The 12,921-nt window shown below is 64.1% G+C and overlaps 1 protein-coding gene across 1 annotated transcript in view; it reads left to right on the forward strand.

Annotated features, from left to right (window-relative positions):
• The first annotated feature begins 745 nt into the window (after window positions 1-745).
• LIMD1 (LIM domain containing 1) overlaps window positions 746-12,921 on the forward strand; it is a 94,472-nt gene continuing 82,296 nt past the window's right edge. The window contains 2 exon segments of the mRNA XM_058288818.2: window positions 746-1,680; window positions 1,682-2,729. Of these exon segments, the coding sequence (XP_058144801.1) occupies window positions 1,381-1,680; window positions 1,682-2,729 (1,348 nt within the window). The 5' untranslated portion in view covers window positions 746-1,380.

Consider the following 12,921-nt stretch of genomic DNA (forward strand, 5'->3'; position numbering starts at 1 on the left):
GCCCTTTCCCCCTCTTCGGAGACCCTGGCTCTCATCCATGCTTTGCTGGTCACGTGGGCATCTTGCCGCCGCCGCCGCCCTGGGCCTCAGTCTCCCCACCATGCTGCCAAGACCTCGGGCGGGCCCACGGCTGAGCCCCCACCCTCGGCCGTGCACCTCGGGCAAGCGGGCGGCGGGCAAGACCCGGGTGGAGGCCACCTCGGGCGGCACGCGGGGTTGGCTTCGCACCGGGGAAACTGAGGCAGGCAGGGCGAGGAGCTCGCACCCCGCAGACACCTGCCAAAGCCCAGCGGCCTGGCCTGGGCTCCGCAGGCCGCCCAGGCCGCCCTGCAGGGCCGTCTCCGACCGGAGCCGCCAGGGGCGGGGCGCGGCCCGGAAGGGCGCGGGAGGGCCCGGGGCTGTTGGGGGTCGGCATCGGGGGGGGGGGGGGGGGGGGTCCCAGCGGGGAGCTCCCGCGCTATCCCCGGGCGGGAGCGCGGGGCGGACGAGGCGGGGCCGCGCCTGAGTGGCAGGCCCGGCCCGGCGGGAGGCGCAGGCCCGCTCCCAGGCCCCGCTTCCCCGCCCGGCCTGCCCCGGGCGCCCGCCCGCCGGCCCGCCCCTCGCCGGCGCCCCCGCCCCTCGCCCGCGCCTCCGCCTCCTCTCGGGCCCCGGCCGTGCGGGGCGGGCGAGCGGCCGGCATTGGGCCCCGCGCGCCACTTCCGCGACCCGCCGCGCCTCGGGCCCGCGCGCCTCCAGCCCCCGCGGCCCTCGCACAATGGGCCGCGCGCGCCGGCTGCCGTGAACTTGCCGCCGGGACGCCGGCGTGCGCCCCGCGGGCCGCCCGCTCCGCGCTGCGCGCTCCCCCTCCGGCCAGGACCGCGGCCCCGGGCTGCCGGGGACGTGCTGCGCCCCGCGCCGCGCCTCTGCTCCCGCCGGGCCGCCCGCGGCCTCCCCGCGCTCCCGGGCCGGCGCCGCCCGCACGCCCGCCGCCTTGCTGTGGGTCGCCGGGTTTGGTTGCTCAAGGAGGATGTGATTTTTTTTTTCTGGGTGCTTATTATTTTTTTTTCTTGAATGATTTGAAAAAGAAAAAAAGAACTCCGCTCAGCAAGCGGCGGACAGAGAAGCGCCACCAGCTGCCTCCACGTGGACGAGTCTCGGAGAGGGAGCCGCAGGCAGGCGTGATCCATCTGGCCTCTGGGCCTTAACTTCAGCTGGACTCTGAGGCCTGGGGCCATGACCCTGACGCTGGGCAGGTGGAAGGCTTCACCTGCCTTGGGCTGGACTTGAGCCCCTGTCCTTTGCCACCGGCCCCCTTCCCTCCCCAGGCCCCTCATCTTGGTCACCTGGGCTGGACGGGAGGACCTGGACGGGAGCACCTGGTCGGGAGCACCTGGCCGCGACATGGACAAGTACGAGGACCTGGGCCTGGAGGCCAGTAAATTCATCGAGGACCTGAACTTGTACGAGGCCTCCAAGGATGGGCTTTTCCGAGTGGACAAGGGCGCAGGCAACAACCCAGAGTTTGAGGAGACGCGCAGGGTGTTTGCCACCAAGATGGCCAGGATCCACCGCCAGCAGCAGCAGCAGCTCCTGCAGGAGGAGACCCTGCCCAGGGCGGGCTGTTTCCCCGTCAATGGAAGTGGCCGCCCGGGCCCGCAGGCCCCCCGGGCAGCTGGCGTGAGCGGCAAGCTGGTCTTGGACGGGGGCCGCCAAGCCCCCGCGCGCCATCCCCACGGGGACACCCGGCACGGCCGCCCCCGTTGCCGCCGGGCAGCCTTTGGCCCCTTCCCAGGAGCAGAGGGCCCGTGGCGCGGGACGTGGCAGCCAGGACTGTGGCTCCGGGGAGGGTCTGGCGTGTTCTGAGACATCTGCCCTGCGCCAGCCGGGGCCCTGCGAGGATTCTTCCTGCCTCACCCACGGAGATTATTACGACAACCTCGCCCTGGCGAGCCCAGAGTGGGGCCACGAGCTGGGAGTGACGCCCGGTGTAGGCAGTGCGTGGCTTGGGTCCCCAGCGAGCGACCTGCCGCTTCCCAAACCCTCCGGGGACCATCGCTTCTATCAGCGGCAGCTGTCCCCAGTCTCCAGAGGGTCACTTGAAAGTGACCTCGGTGGCCAGGACGGTGGCGTCGGTGGCCGCGGCGCCGAGAAGCCAGCGGGCCCTTGGTCCGCTGCCTCCAGCCAGCGGGGCAGCCCTGGCCTGCCTTCCCCATGCCCGGAGAATGGGCCCCTCCTGGAGCCCCCGCAGCCCCGGCCCCCGTCTCTCTCGGCCTCCCTGGCTCTCAGTCGCCCCAGCCAAGGAGTCCTTCCGAGAACTAGCTCGGGAGTGGAGAGTGACGTTTTGGGTGCGATGTCCACGCCCACCGTGGACCCTCAGCCCTGGTTCCAGGATGGGCCCAAGGCTTACCTTTGTCGTTCTGCCCCGTCACCCTCGCTCGCCGCCGTGGACAGCCCACCGCCGGGCGTGGCCTCTGGACTGGGTCCCAAGCCTGGCTGCACTGACCCTGGAACTGGCCCCAAGCTCAGCCCCACCAGCCCTGGCCCTCCGGCCATGTCCACCCTGCCCGAGCTGGCTTGTCACGAGGGCCCCCCGGGCTGGCCCCCCGGGAGCCCCCCCAGGCTGCGGCTGCCCTGCCAGACGCTGGCCCCGGGCCCCGAAGTCGGCCCGTCGGTGGCCGAGCTGAAGTTAGAGGCCCTCACCCAGCGCCTGGAGCGCGAGATGGATGCACACCCGAAGGCCGATTACTTTGGTGAGTGAGAGGTTGGGGGGCTGCCCTCGGGTGGGTAATGGGATGCCTGCGATTGGGGGAAGTGGTCCCCTACCCCCAGCCGGGGATGCTGCGGCTCTCCTGCAGGGACTTTTTGTTTTGTTTTGATTTTTGCCCTTCCTCTATCCGCAGTTTCTGATTCAGAAACTTGAAAGCATCTCCGGGCAGAAAGCGGATCTCACGCCGGGGCTCACCCACGCGTGAATGGTGATGCGGGGTGGGACCGCTCACGACCCCTCCTGAAAGGGGAAGTGCTGAGCTTTGAACCTGACGGCTTTCGGGTGTGATTTGAGAGCCCCTCACAGCCAGGGCTCCCGTGGGACTGGACAGGGAGCCGCTTTCTCAGGCTCAGATGCCCCTGAGACGCCCGTCAGGTCTGGCCGTCTGCGGGGCTCTGGACGGCGGTGTGTGCGTGTCACGGTTCCTCGCGCGTGGCCGAGGCGGCGAGGCGCTAACACGGAAGGCTTTTAGAACGCGGTTCTCATTTTGGCCTGGAACTGGTTAGAAATTCAAATTCTTGGGCCCCACCCCAAACCGACTAAGCATTTCTGGGGTGGGACCCGGCAATCAGCGTTTTCCGGAGCTGGCCAGGTGGTCCTGGTGTTCTGGGGGTTTGAGAACCCCCGGAATAGGTGGCACCCCTGTCCCAGCCAGCACTTACACCCCCAGGGACCTGAGCGGGCCCTCGGCAGGGTGGAAGAGGCTCCCTGAGGTTTTACGTACAAGCCCAGCGTTTGTTGTATTCCCTTAAAAAGCACAAAGTCCTGGGAGCTCTGGCTTGGGTTTGGAAGTGGTGAGAGGTGGCTCTCGTCCCTGTCGTAGAATGCTGTGGCCGGTTAGGACCTGACCAGAGAGGCAGCCTATTTTTAGAAGAGCCTGAGGATTTTTTTTTCCCCACGTGAGCCTTCGAGTGCAGGGAAGGTCGGGCCCCGTGGGGGTAGCGGATCTGCCAAATGGAGGAGGGCAGGGCAGGGAAGGTTCTGGAACGGGAAGATAGCTGGCTTGCTGCTCTCAGTCTGCTCTTCTCCGTGAGGGAATGGTCGTGTCCCCGGGTACCTGGAGGGGCGGGAGTCCGAGGTGGAGACCGGGCAGCGCTGGGTTCTCGTTCCTCGCGGGAGACCGTTTCACACCAGCTCCGCAGATTCTCCGTGAGGGAATGGTCGTGTCCCCGGGTACCTGGAGGGGCGGGAGTCCGAGGTGGAGACCGGGCAGCGCTGGGTTCTCGTTCCTCGCGGGAGACCGTTTCACACCAGCTCCGCAGAGGTCAGGGGTGCAGTTTGTTTTTATCCTTCAAGGCACGTGGCATCGTCTTCCTTGGAACCGCCTTTTTTCCTTGCAGGTTCCACCGTTTGGGGGTAATAGTTAGGTGGAAAGGGTATGGATCTTTTCAGTTAAACTTTTATTTGATTTTTAATTTCAGGCCTATTAAAGAACAGAACCGCGGTTGTGTGTATTAACGGTATAAGTTTCCGTTCCAGATCAGAGCAGTCGTGTTGCTAGCAGTGATTCCCCAGCGTTTATTTATTGAGGAGTTTAAGTGCAGCAGCTAAAATAGCTTCAGCCACTTCTGAGTCCAGCTGCGTATACTGCGGTAACTCAATTCAATTCCGACTCCCACAGGGTCAGATTACCCGTCAGGCACCAGCTGCAGGTTGGGGGGAGGCAGGCCACCCACACTTCTGACTGGCTAGAGATTTGGGGGTTCACGCCACCTCCTTGGGCTTGGTAATTCCCTGGAACGACGCCCAGAACTCACTGAATGCTCTCTTCTTACCGTGATCGTTTTTTTTATAGCAAAAGGGTACAACTAAGCAGCCCCCCCAAAAAAGAGATGCAGGAGGCAAGATCTGGGTGGGGTTTAAGGGCAGGCCTCGGCGTCCTCTCCAGGTGGAGCCGGGCACAGCAGGGAACCTTCTCGGGGGTGGGAGCTCTCAGGGGCTTCCACGTCCTGAATTTACACGGGGTTCTGTTGTGGACGTTTTGTTGTGGGCTCGGCGCCCACGAGGTTAAGCCCCTTCCGGAGTCGGGAGGTGGGTCGCTCAGAGCCCTGCTAATCACCTGGTTGGACCTTGGTGTCACCTGGGACTCCAGGGGTGGCTGGCCACACCCTGCCATCTCCTTCGTCTGTGAACTGCTGGGCGTGGTCCCTGGCCCCCCATAAACGCCCTGTCGGGAGATGTGCCAAGGACGCAGAGGTCACCGCGCCAGGTATCGGCCACGTGTCCTGGGCACAGAGCAACGAAGAGGACAGACCGCAAGCCTGCCGTCCTGGAGACAGGAAGGAAGCGGGTCCTCGGGCGTGAGGGAGGGTGGGAGAAGGGGAGGGCATCCTGGGGCCGGGCAGGCCGGGCCGGGGAGGCCGTGAGGGAAGGGCCCACCTTTGCGGGGCGTGACGGGGGCGAGGGGACAGGGCCAAGGAGCCTGCCGGGCAGGGGCGAGAAGGGGGCGTGTTGGAGCCGTCCCTGGGTACTGGTTGCTGCAGTCCTGGGAAGGGGCCCGCCGCACCCATTTTCCCCACCGGGAAGTTGAAGCCCGGGGAGCTGGGTGACTTTTCCCAGGCCCCGTGCGTCGTGGCAGGAGGAGCGGGGTGCCGCGCCCGACGGCTCAGCCCCTGTGCCCACCAGCAAGGCCCGGCTGCCTCCCCGCACAGAGCCGAGCACCTGCTCAAGTTTTCACCGAGCACCGTGTTCACACGTGGAAAATTCCAAAGACGCAGAGGCACGGCTGGTGAAAAGCCTGTCTCCTGGCTGCTGTTAGCTGCCGAGCGTCCTTCTCCATGTACGAGGGCACGAATGCCCCAGGCGTCAGGCTCCGTGCTGGCCACTGCCGTGCCTTTTGCGCGTCACGGTGTGTCTTGGCACGCGGTCCCCGTCGGCACGTAGGGTCGCCTCGACGTCTCCTGGGGTGCGTGGGAGCCTCGTACGGGGAAGCAGCCCTCGTTGACCGCCTTGACGTGGTCCCCTCCGTGGGGAGCCGTGCAGCTGAGGGTGAACCCCCAGGAGGCGGTGTGGGGCTGGGGGCGTCGCGCCGTGGCGCCGTCACCCACCTGCTCTCTGCGGAGCTGGGCCGGGCACGTGCGCCCGCGTGGGCTGTGGCAGCGGTTGTGTGGCCGAGGAGCAGCCCTCTCGGCCTCGCCCTGCCGCGGGACCTCGGACCAGCCCTGCGCCCTCCAGGGCCCGCGTCCCTCATCTGGACCCGTGTCCCTCATATGGACCGGCTCCGGCACGATGCCCGTCCCCAAAGCTGGCAGCGTTTGGAGGAACGCGTCACCGCAGCACACTGAGTTTGTCGAATTCCGTGACCGACGTTTAGAATCCCAGCCTCGGTTATCGACACGTGCTGGTGTTAGTACAGTAATACCATTATAATACACCACCTCTGAATGCGTCTGGTTCATGTGTTTGGAGACACCAGTCCATTAATATCTCAAAAATATGTCAGTACTTGCACGTCAGTCGTCTGACAAATGGAAAAATATTGAGAAGTGCGGGGAGCTTTCCCGTCAGAGCCAGGGTCTGTCGCCATCGGGGTTGCCGTCGTTCTAGTCACAAGGAGAGCGTATCTGCTTGCGTGCTCCTTTCCTAAGCAGCCGTGACAGCCCCTCACGTGCGGGCTCAGCACAGCGGCAGCGCGTCCCCGGTCCTGGATTGGAAGTCTGAGCCATTCTGCCTGGTGGCAGCCCTCAGGGCCGCTGGCTTTCTGCTGGCCCCTCCGGCCGCTGCCCCCATCTTCACGTGGCCCCCGCCCCCGTATGTCTTCCTCTCTGCCTGTCTTAGGACCCCTGGATTAGACCCCCTCTCCACTGTGACTCATCCTGATTTTACCAGTTCCAGCTGCAGGGACCCCGTTTCCAAGCAAGGTCTGGTTCTGAGGTACTGCGGGCTGGGACGCCAGCAGACCTTTTGGGGACACAATTCAACCATAACAGCGTGGTCGCCTCCTGCAAACGGAAGGGTCCACCTGGCTCCTTGACGTGTGGGAGGTGCTCACGTCCTCTGAGACCCCGGGGGCTGCGCGTGCCGGGGCCAGATGGTCGGGTACCCCCTCACCGTGCTTGCGGGGTGCCCTACGGCGTCTTGGGGGGCCGTTGCGCGTGGTCCTGCCGAGGCCGCTGGCCACCTCTCTGGCCAGGCACGCCTTCCCTTCCCTAGCATTCTTCTGGGATCTCCGCTGTGAGTCTCTGTCCGTGAGGAAGCGTCCGGGACACCTGGTGCGTTTGGGTGTCCAGCCCTGGTCCCGGCTCTCGCAGGATGCCCCCCGTTTACCTGGGGGAGGGCACTGCGCCTTCGTTCACCTTGCCCCCACCTCGTCCCCGTCACAGCATCTGCTTGTCTTCCTGGCCCTGGTCCTTGAGGCAGCCCCTGGACTCCTGTCTCAGGAGCCGCTCTTGAGTGTGCAGAAAGCGGGTTGGCTGAGGTGCCACCCCAGGATCGCGCCACACCCCTCTGCCCTAGAGGAGAGGAGGCTCGGCCCAGAGGGCAGAAGCCCAAGAGTGAGCTGGTTTCAGGGTCTCCTGTTCCCAGGAAGTGGACCATGGCCCCCCAATACATAGACACACACATGTACGCACAGACGGACGCAAGTGGACCTCAGCCCCCCCAACACGTACACACACACCCAACACCCGACACACACACAGTCTCCTGTTCCCAGGAAGTGGACTGCAGCCCCCCCAACACACACACACACACAGTTCTCAGGAAGTGGACCACGGCCCCCCAACACAAACACAGACACACACGCACACACAGATGGACGGAAGTGGACCTCAGCCCCCCCAACACATATACACACATACACACACACACACAGTTCCCAGGAAGTGGACTGCAGCCCCCCCAACACACACACACACACACCCACCCACCCACACACACACCCCTGAAGGAGAAGAGGCGGTTTTTCCTTCAGTTTTTCGGTTTCCTTGTCTTTCATGGGTGCTCTTGCTGTGGTTTTGAATTTAGAAGGCAGCGGTGGCAGGAGTGCCCTGGCCGGGCACCTGAGAGCAGGTGTGCTCCTCCTGGGAGGGCCCGGCCCGGCCCTGTGTGACCGGCAGCGTGCGCGGCTGGATCAGCAGCCCGCGCAGGGAGCTGCTCGTGTCTCCTGCATACAGCCGTCTGCTCCTGGCGCCTTCCCAGCGGACGGCCTCTTGAACGTTGCACACTGCCTTAATGACCCTTTAAGCGCTGCTTATCTGTCTTTATTAGCAACAGCTGCTTGCAACGTGAGGCCTCGCCCCAGCCTTGAATGAAAACTGGAGTGACTTCAGAGTATTTTTCAAGTAAAATGAAGCAACATGGGCTGATCCTGTGCCAGCGCAGAATTCCAGGACCAGGGGCTGTCCATGCCACCCCAGGGTCCCCGGCTACCCCCAATACAGGGCTCTCGGGAAGAAGGGGGCGGAGGAGATGGCCAGCCGCCTGGCCCGGTTGAGGGACCTGTGGCCAGCCTGCCGGCGAATGCCCACCCCGCTCCTTGCGGGGCCGCGGCACTGCTGTCAGCCCAGCGAGCCTGCGAGTCCGTTGCCGTCGGCCTGTCTCTGGTCCCTGGGTGGCCTTTTAGGACTAGACTTTGCCTCTCGAGCCCACAGGGGCAGGCGTGGGGCTAGGGGGCCCTCGACATGTGGGACAGGCTGTGTGCGGTTTTAGTTTTCGTTTCTGTTGGTGGCATCACCTTGCTGGCCTGCAGCTGGACGGATTCCCACGAAGCAGTACCAGCGGTCTCCCCACGCGCCCCCCACCTGCGCCCCTGCCTTCTGACAGCAATGAGTTTTGAGGGAGAATGCAACTCGAAGTAACTTTTAACACCACAATAGGAGCTTTTAAAAAACATCCCGGTACGTTTTGAGGTGAACGGCGATTGCTGGGGTGACCAGAGCCGGTGTGCCAGGCTGGGCGTGGCGGAAGTGGGTGTCGGCGCATGGCAGCTGCGTCGCCACCCCCGGCTGTCCCCGCTGGGTCAGCCCTACTGCCCCGGCAGCTCTCTCTACCGGCCTTTCTCTGCAGAGATTTCCGAAGTTTTCACGCGGAGACGAGGGGCCAGCAGGTGACCATGGCGTGTCACTCAGGTGCCCGCTCTGCCTTCGATCTGCCCGGGCTCCCCTCGCGCCGCCTTCAGGGCCTCCCTGGCCCATCGCTGAGGGCCCCGCTCCCCTCTGGTGACCCCCGGCCCACTGACAGGCTCCCCACGGCCCCCACCTGGTCTTGTGCTTTCCCTCTGGGCCCCCCCTGCTCTTGGGATGGTTATGTTTCTGCTCTCTTCCCTTGGTGATCTGGAAGGAATTTTTTTTTTAAAATGGTATGAGTTTTATTTTATTTATTTATTTTAATTTATTTCTCTCCCCTTCCCCGCCCCCCCCAGTTGTCTGCTCTCTGTGTCCATTCTTTGTGTGTTCTTCTGTCTCTGCTTGCATTCTCGTCAGTGGCACCGGGAATCCGTGTCTCTTTTTGTTGTGTCATCTTGCCGCGTCAGCCCTCCGTGTGTGCGGCACCATTCCTGGGCAGGCTGCACTTTCTTTCACACTGGGCGGCTCTCCTTACAGGGCGCACTCCTTGTGCATGGGGCTCCCCTATGCGGGGAACACCCCTGCATGGCAGGGCACTCCTTGCGCGCATCAGCACTGCGCATGGGCCAGCTCCACATGGGTCAAGGAGGCCTGGGGTTTGAACCTTGGACCTCCCATGTGGTAGGTGAACGCTCTATCCGTTGAGCTAAGTCTCCTTCCCTGGAAAGAATTTCTTGTTGCTTCCTCCATCCAGTCCTGCTCGCTCCATCGGTCATCCAGAGCGTGGGGCTGCCGTCTTTTGACGCGGCGGTGCCTGCCAGAGGTTTTACAGACCCCAGGTACGCTTCCCTACGTCTCTTGATTTACGGCTTCCACCCAGGAGCCGGAGCCGGGAAGCCAGGGGCTCTGGGCCCAGCCCACCAGGAGCTCGAGGTGGGCGCTGGGCAGATGCCCCGTCCTGTGCTGAGCCGAGATGGCCCCCCGTGGCTCCTCCGCCACGGCTCCCAGACGCCGGCGTTGGGTACAGCCGGGTGCCCTGGACTTACCTAACCACGTACGGGGGGCTGGGGACACCCTGTCCCGTCCCCCTGCAGACCTCCAAGCCCTCTACAGAGTCAAATCCCAATTTTTAAAGTGACAGTTAACATTTTTCACCTGCAAATGGTAGTCATTTTTATGTCACACATTCTGGAAAATATAATGCAAACATGCAGCACACATCACTCTGACCCCTGCCACCCTTGGGATCATCCGTGTTGAGACTTTCTGCAGGCCTCCAGATGCCCGGTGGTGGCCGGAGCAGATGGCAGCGCGGGGCGCGTCCCACACCGTGCCTCTTGGGTCTTTGGCCAAAGGAAGAATCATTTACTGAGCTCGGGGCCAGTTTGCTCTGAAGAGTGTCTAAATTAAAGTGAGATTAGAAGAGACTTTTCAGAAAGAACCAAACATGACAAAGCGCCGATAGGATAGCGGCGGTTAATCCTTACGGGATTCGTTAGGGTTGACAGTAGCGTCCTGAATGCAGGGCGGGGGTACGACTGCACGCGCCCATCGGCGGCCCTGGGTGTCCTCCGAGGGCCCCTAGGAGCCCCCTGCCAGGCTGGTCTCGGGCCTGGCACCGCACGGCACTGCCAGGCCGGCCTCTCCTCTGCCCAGTGCCCCCTTAGTAGGGCTCCCTGGGGGGGCTGTTGAAGGGGTGGTGCCTCCAGGCAGGGTCCTGGGGAAGGAGAGTGGATTTTTAGAAGAGCCGGGATGGTGGCTCTGGGATAGCGTCGCTGACGTTTCCGGGCCGGGTGCTTTTCCAGGCGTCTCCCGGCAGCCCTGTTTGCGGACGGGGAGTCAGGTACCCCGAGGCCGCGTGACCCGGCCTGTCCATCTGCCAAGCCGCCTTGCTGGACCGAGCCCCGGAAGGTCTTGCCCGCTTGCTGTGCTCCCGCTCCGCTCTTGGACACGTGGTGGCAGACGGGGACCTTCACAGGGTCCGGCCAGGGCACGGGGCCCCTCCTCCTCTGGCGGAGCCAGGGCCGAGCCGGGAGCAGCGGGGAAGGCAGGGCCCGGGGGTGCCCGAGCGGGCGCCCACCCGGCTGCCCCGAGGCCCCGAGGCCCGCGCCGGACCCGTCCCTCGCAGGGCAGGGACGACCTCGAGGCGGAGGCACACAGGCCGCTGGTGGCCCTGGCTGCCCCACCCCTCCACCTTCGACCTCTTATGTTCCTCGGAAGGGTGTGGATTGGGGGTGGGACACCCCCAAGTGCTGTGGGCAAGGCCGGGGCGAGCCCTGGACCGAGCGGCCTGTCAGCCCCAGGCTGTGTGCGGAGGTGCCTGGAACCAAACGTTGGGTGAACTGTGCCCTGGGTCCACCGGGGAAAACGGGCAGAACTTATCCTAAAACAAAACAGGCTGCCGGGCTTTCCAGGGCCGCCAGCGGCGGGGCGCGCCTGCGGCGAGTGTTTACTCCTGCTCGTGCTTGCTCATTTTCCCCTTGCGGGGAGACCTGCCCGGGGTCGGCTCTCAGGGTGGTGCTGGAAGGCGGGGGCTGCCGATGGGAGCCCTTCAGGACCCACAGGCGGGGTGTTTTTAAGTCTCACGCGCTGGGTGTTTCGTGGTGGCCGAGCGCCGTCCTCCCCTTTCTTGGGTTGTACCTCGTCTCTCTGTCCCAGCAGAGGGAGGACAGGTTTCTCTCAGCCGCTGAGAGTTGGCTTGGAGCACATCAGGGGCCTCCGCCTCGCTCTCTCCAAGCACGCGTTTGTACCTATAGAAAGTTCCGGAAGCCTGCCGTGACCCTGTCCTTGGACGAGGGGACTTGAGTTTCGCGTGGGTCTGCCCTGTGCCCGCTTGGGGACTCGTAGTGACCGGGGTGTGGAGAGGGCCCAGCGGAAGAGGCTCCCGTCTCACAGCGCGGCCTTGCGGCGGGCGCCGCCGTGGCCGTCTCGGCGTCGGTGAGGCCCCCGCTGCCTGCCGCCCCGGGCCCAGCGCGGCAGCTTCCCTGCGCTGCGCCTGGCCGCCAGCCGGGCTCGGGGCCCTCCTCGCGTCGGGGTGGGACCGAGTCGAGCTCTTTGCCCACAGGTCGGGCAGGCTTCCCGTCTGCCGAGTCCCTCCTCCTCCCCGGCCTCAGCTCGCGCTGCTCCCTGTTCACGCAGTGAAGCAGTGGGTTTAGAAGAGACGCTCTGGGGCAGCCCAGCTGACGGCTGTGCCAGGGCCCCGGGGGTCAGCCGACAGGTGTGGGCACGCGGAACGCACTGGCAGAGGCGCGGGCATGCGGCCTGATGAGCCCCTCCGCGGTGCTGTGCGCTGGGGCGCAGCTCCCCCTGGTCTGCGGGCTCCTCCTCTTCCGGGCCTGGCTGTCCCCTGCTTATTATAGCTCTCTCCTCTCCCGTGCCACGGGCCTGCAGAGCCAGCTTGGGATTCCGGGCTGCAGGCCAGGAGGAGACGTTTGGCTCTAAGGGTGACGCCAGACCTGCTGTCAGACGCCTTGTGGCCCATGTGTGTCCCTCAAACCTGGAAGCTTTCCCTTGTTCGCACAGAGAACCTGGGGTGGGGTGGGGGGGGCGGCGTGGAAGTGCGTGTGACATAGCGAAGCGTGCTTTGGAAGCACATGAGGCCTGCACTGCCCTCGCCTAGGTTAGCTCCAGGCGCATTTCCTTATTTTTTTTTTTTAGGAGTTATTCTATTTATTTCTTTCTCCCCCCCACCCCTTGTTGTTTTGTACTTGCTGTCGGCTCTCTGTGTCCATTCGCTGTGTGTTCTTCTGTGTCTGCTTGTCTTCTCTTTAGGCAGCACTGGGAACTGCTCCTGGGACATTCTGGAGTGGAGAGAGGTACTCAGTCTCTTGTGCCACCTCAGCTCCTGGTCTGATGGCACCTCTTATTGTCTCTCCTCTGTGTCTCTCTTTGTTGTGTCATCTTGCTGCACCAGCTCTCCGCTTAGACCAGCTCTCTGCGTGGGCCAGCTCTCCTTCACCAGGGGGCCCCAGGAATTGAACCCTGGACCTCCCATATGATAGACGGGAGCCCAACTGTTCAGCCACATCCACTTCCCCCGTGAGAGCTCTTGCATGTAAGCTGCACCCCGAGTTGCCCAGGCCCAGGAACCCCTACCTCCTCCTGTCTGCAGGTGCCTTCTCCTGTGGCTCTGAGCAAGGCTGTAGCTGCTGTGCAGGGTGCAGGGGCGAG

This window comes from Dasypus novemcinctus, chromosome 26 (genome assembly GCF_030445035.2).
Source record: "Dasypus novemcinctus isolate mDasNov1 chromosome 26, mDasNov1.1.hap2, whole genome shotgun sequence".
Classification (NCBI taxonomy): domain Eukaryota; kingdom Metazoa; phylum Chordata; class Mammalia; order Cingulata; family Dasypodidae; genus Dasypus; species Dasypus novemcinctus.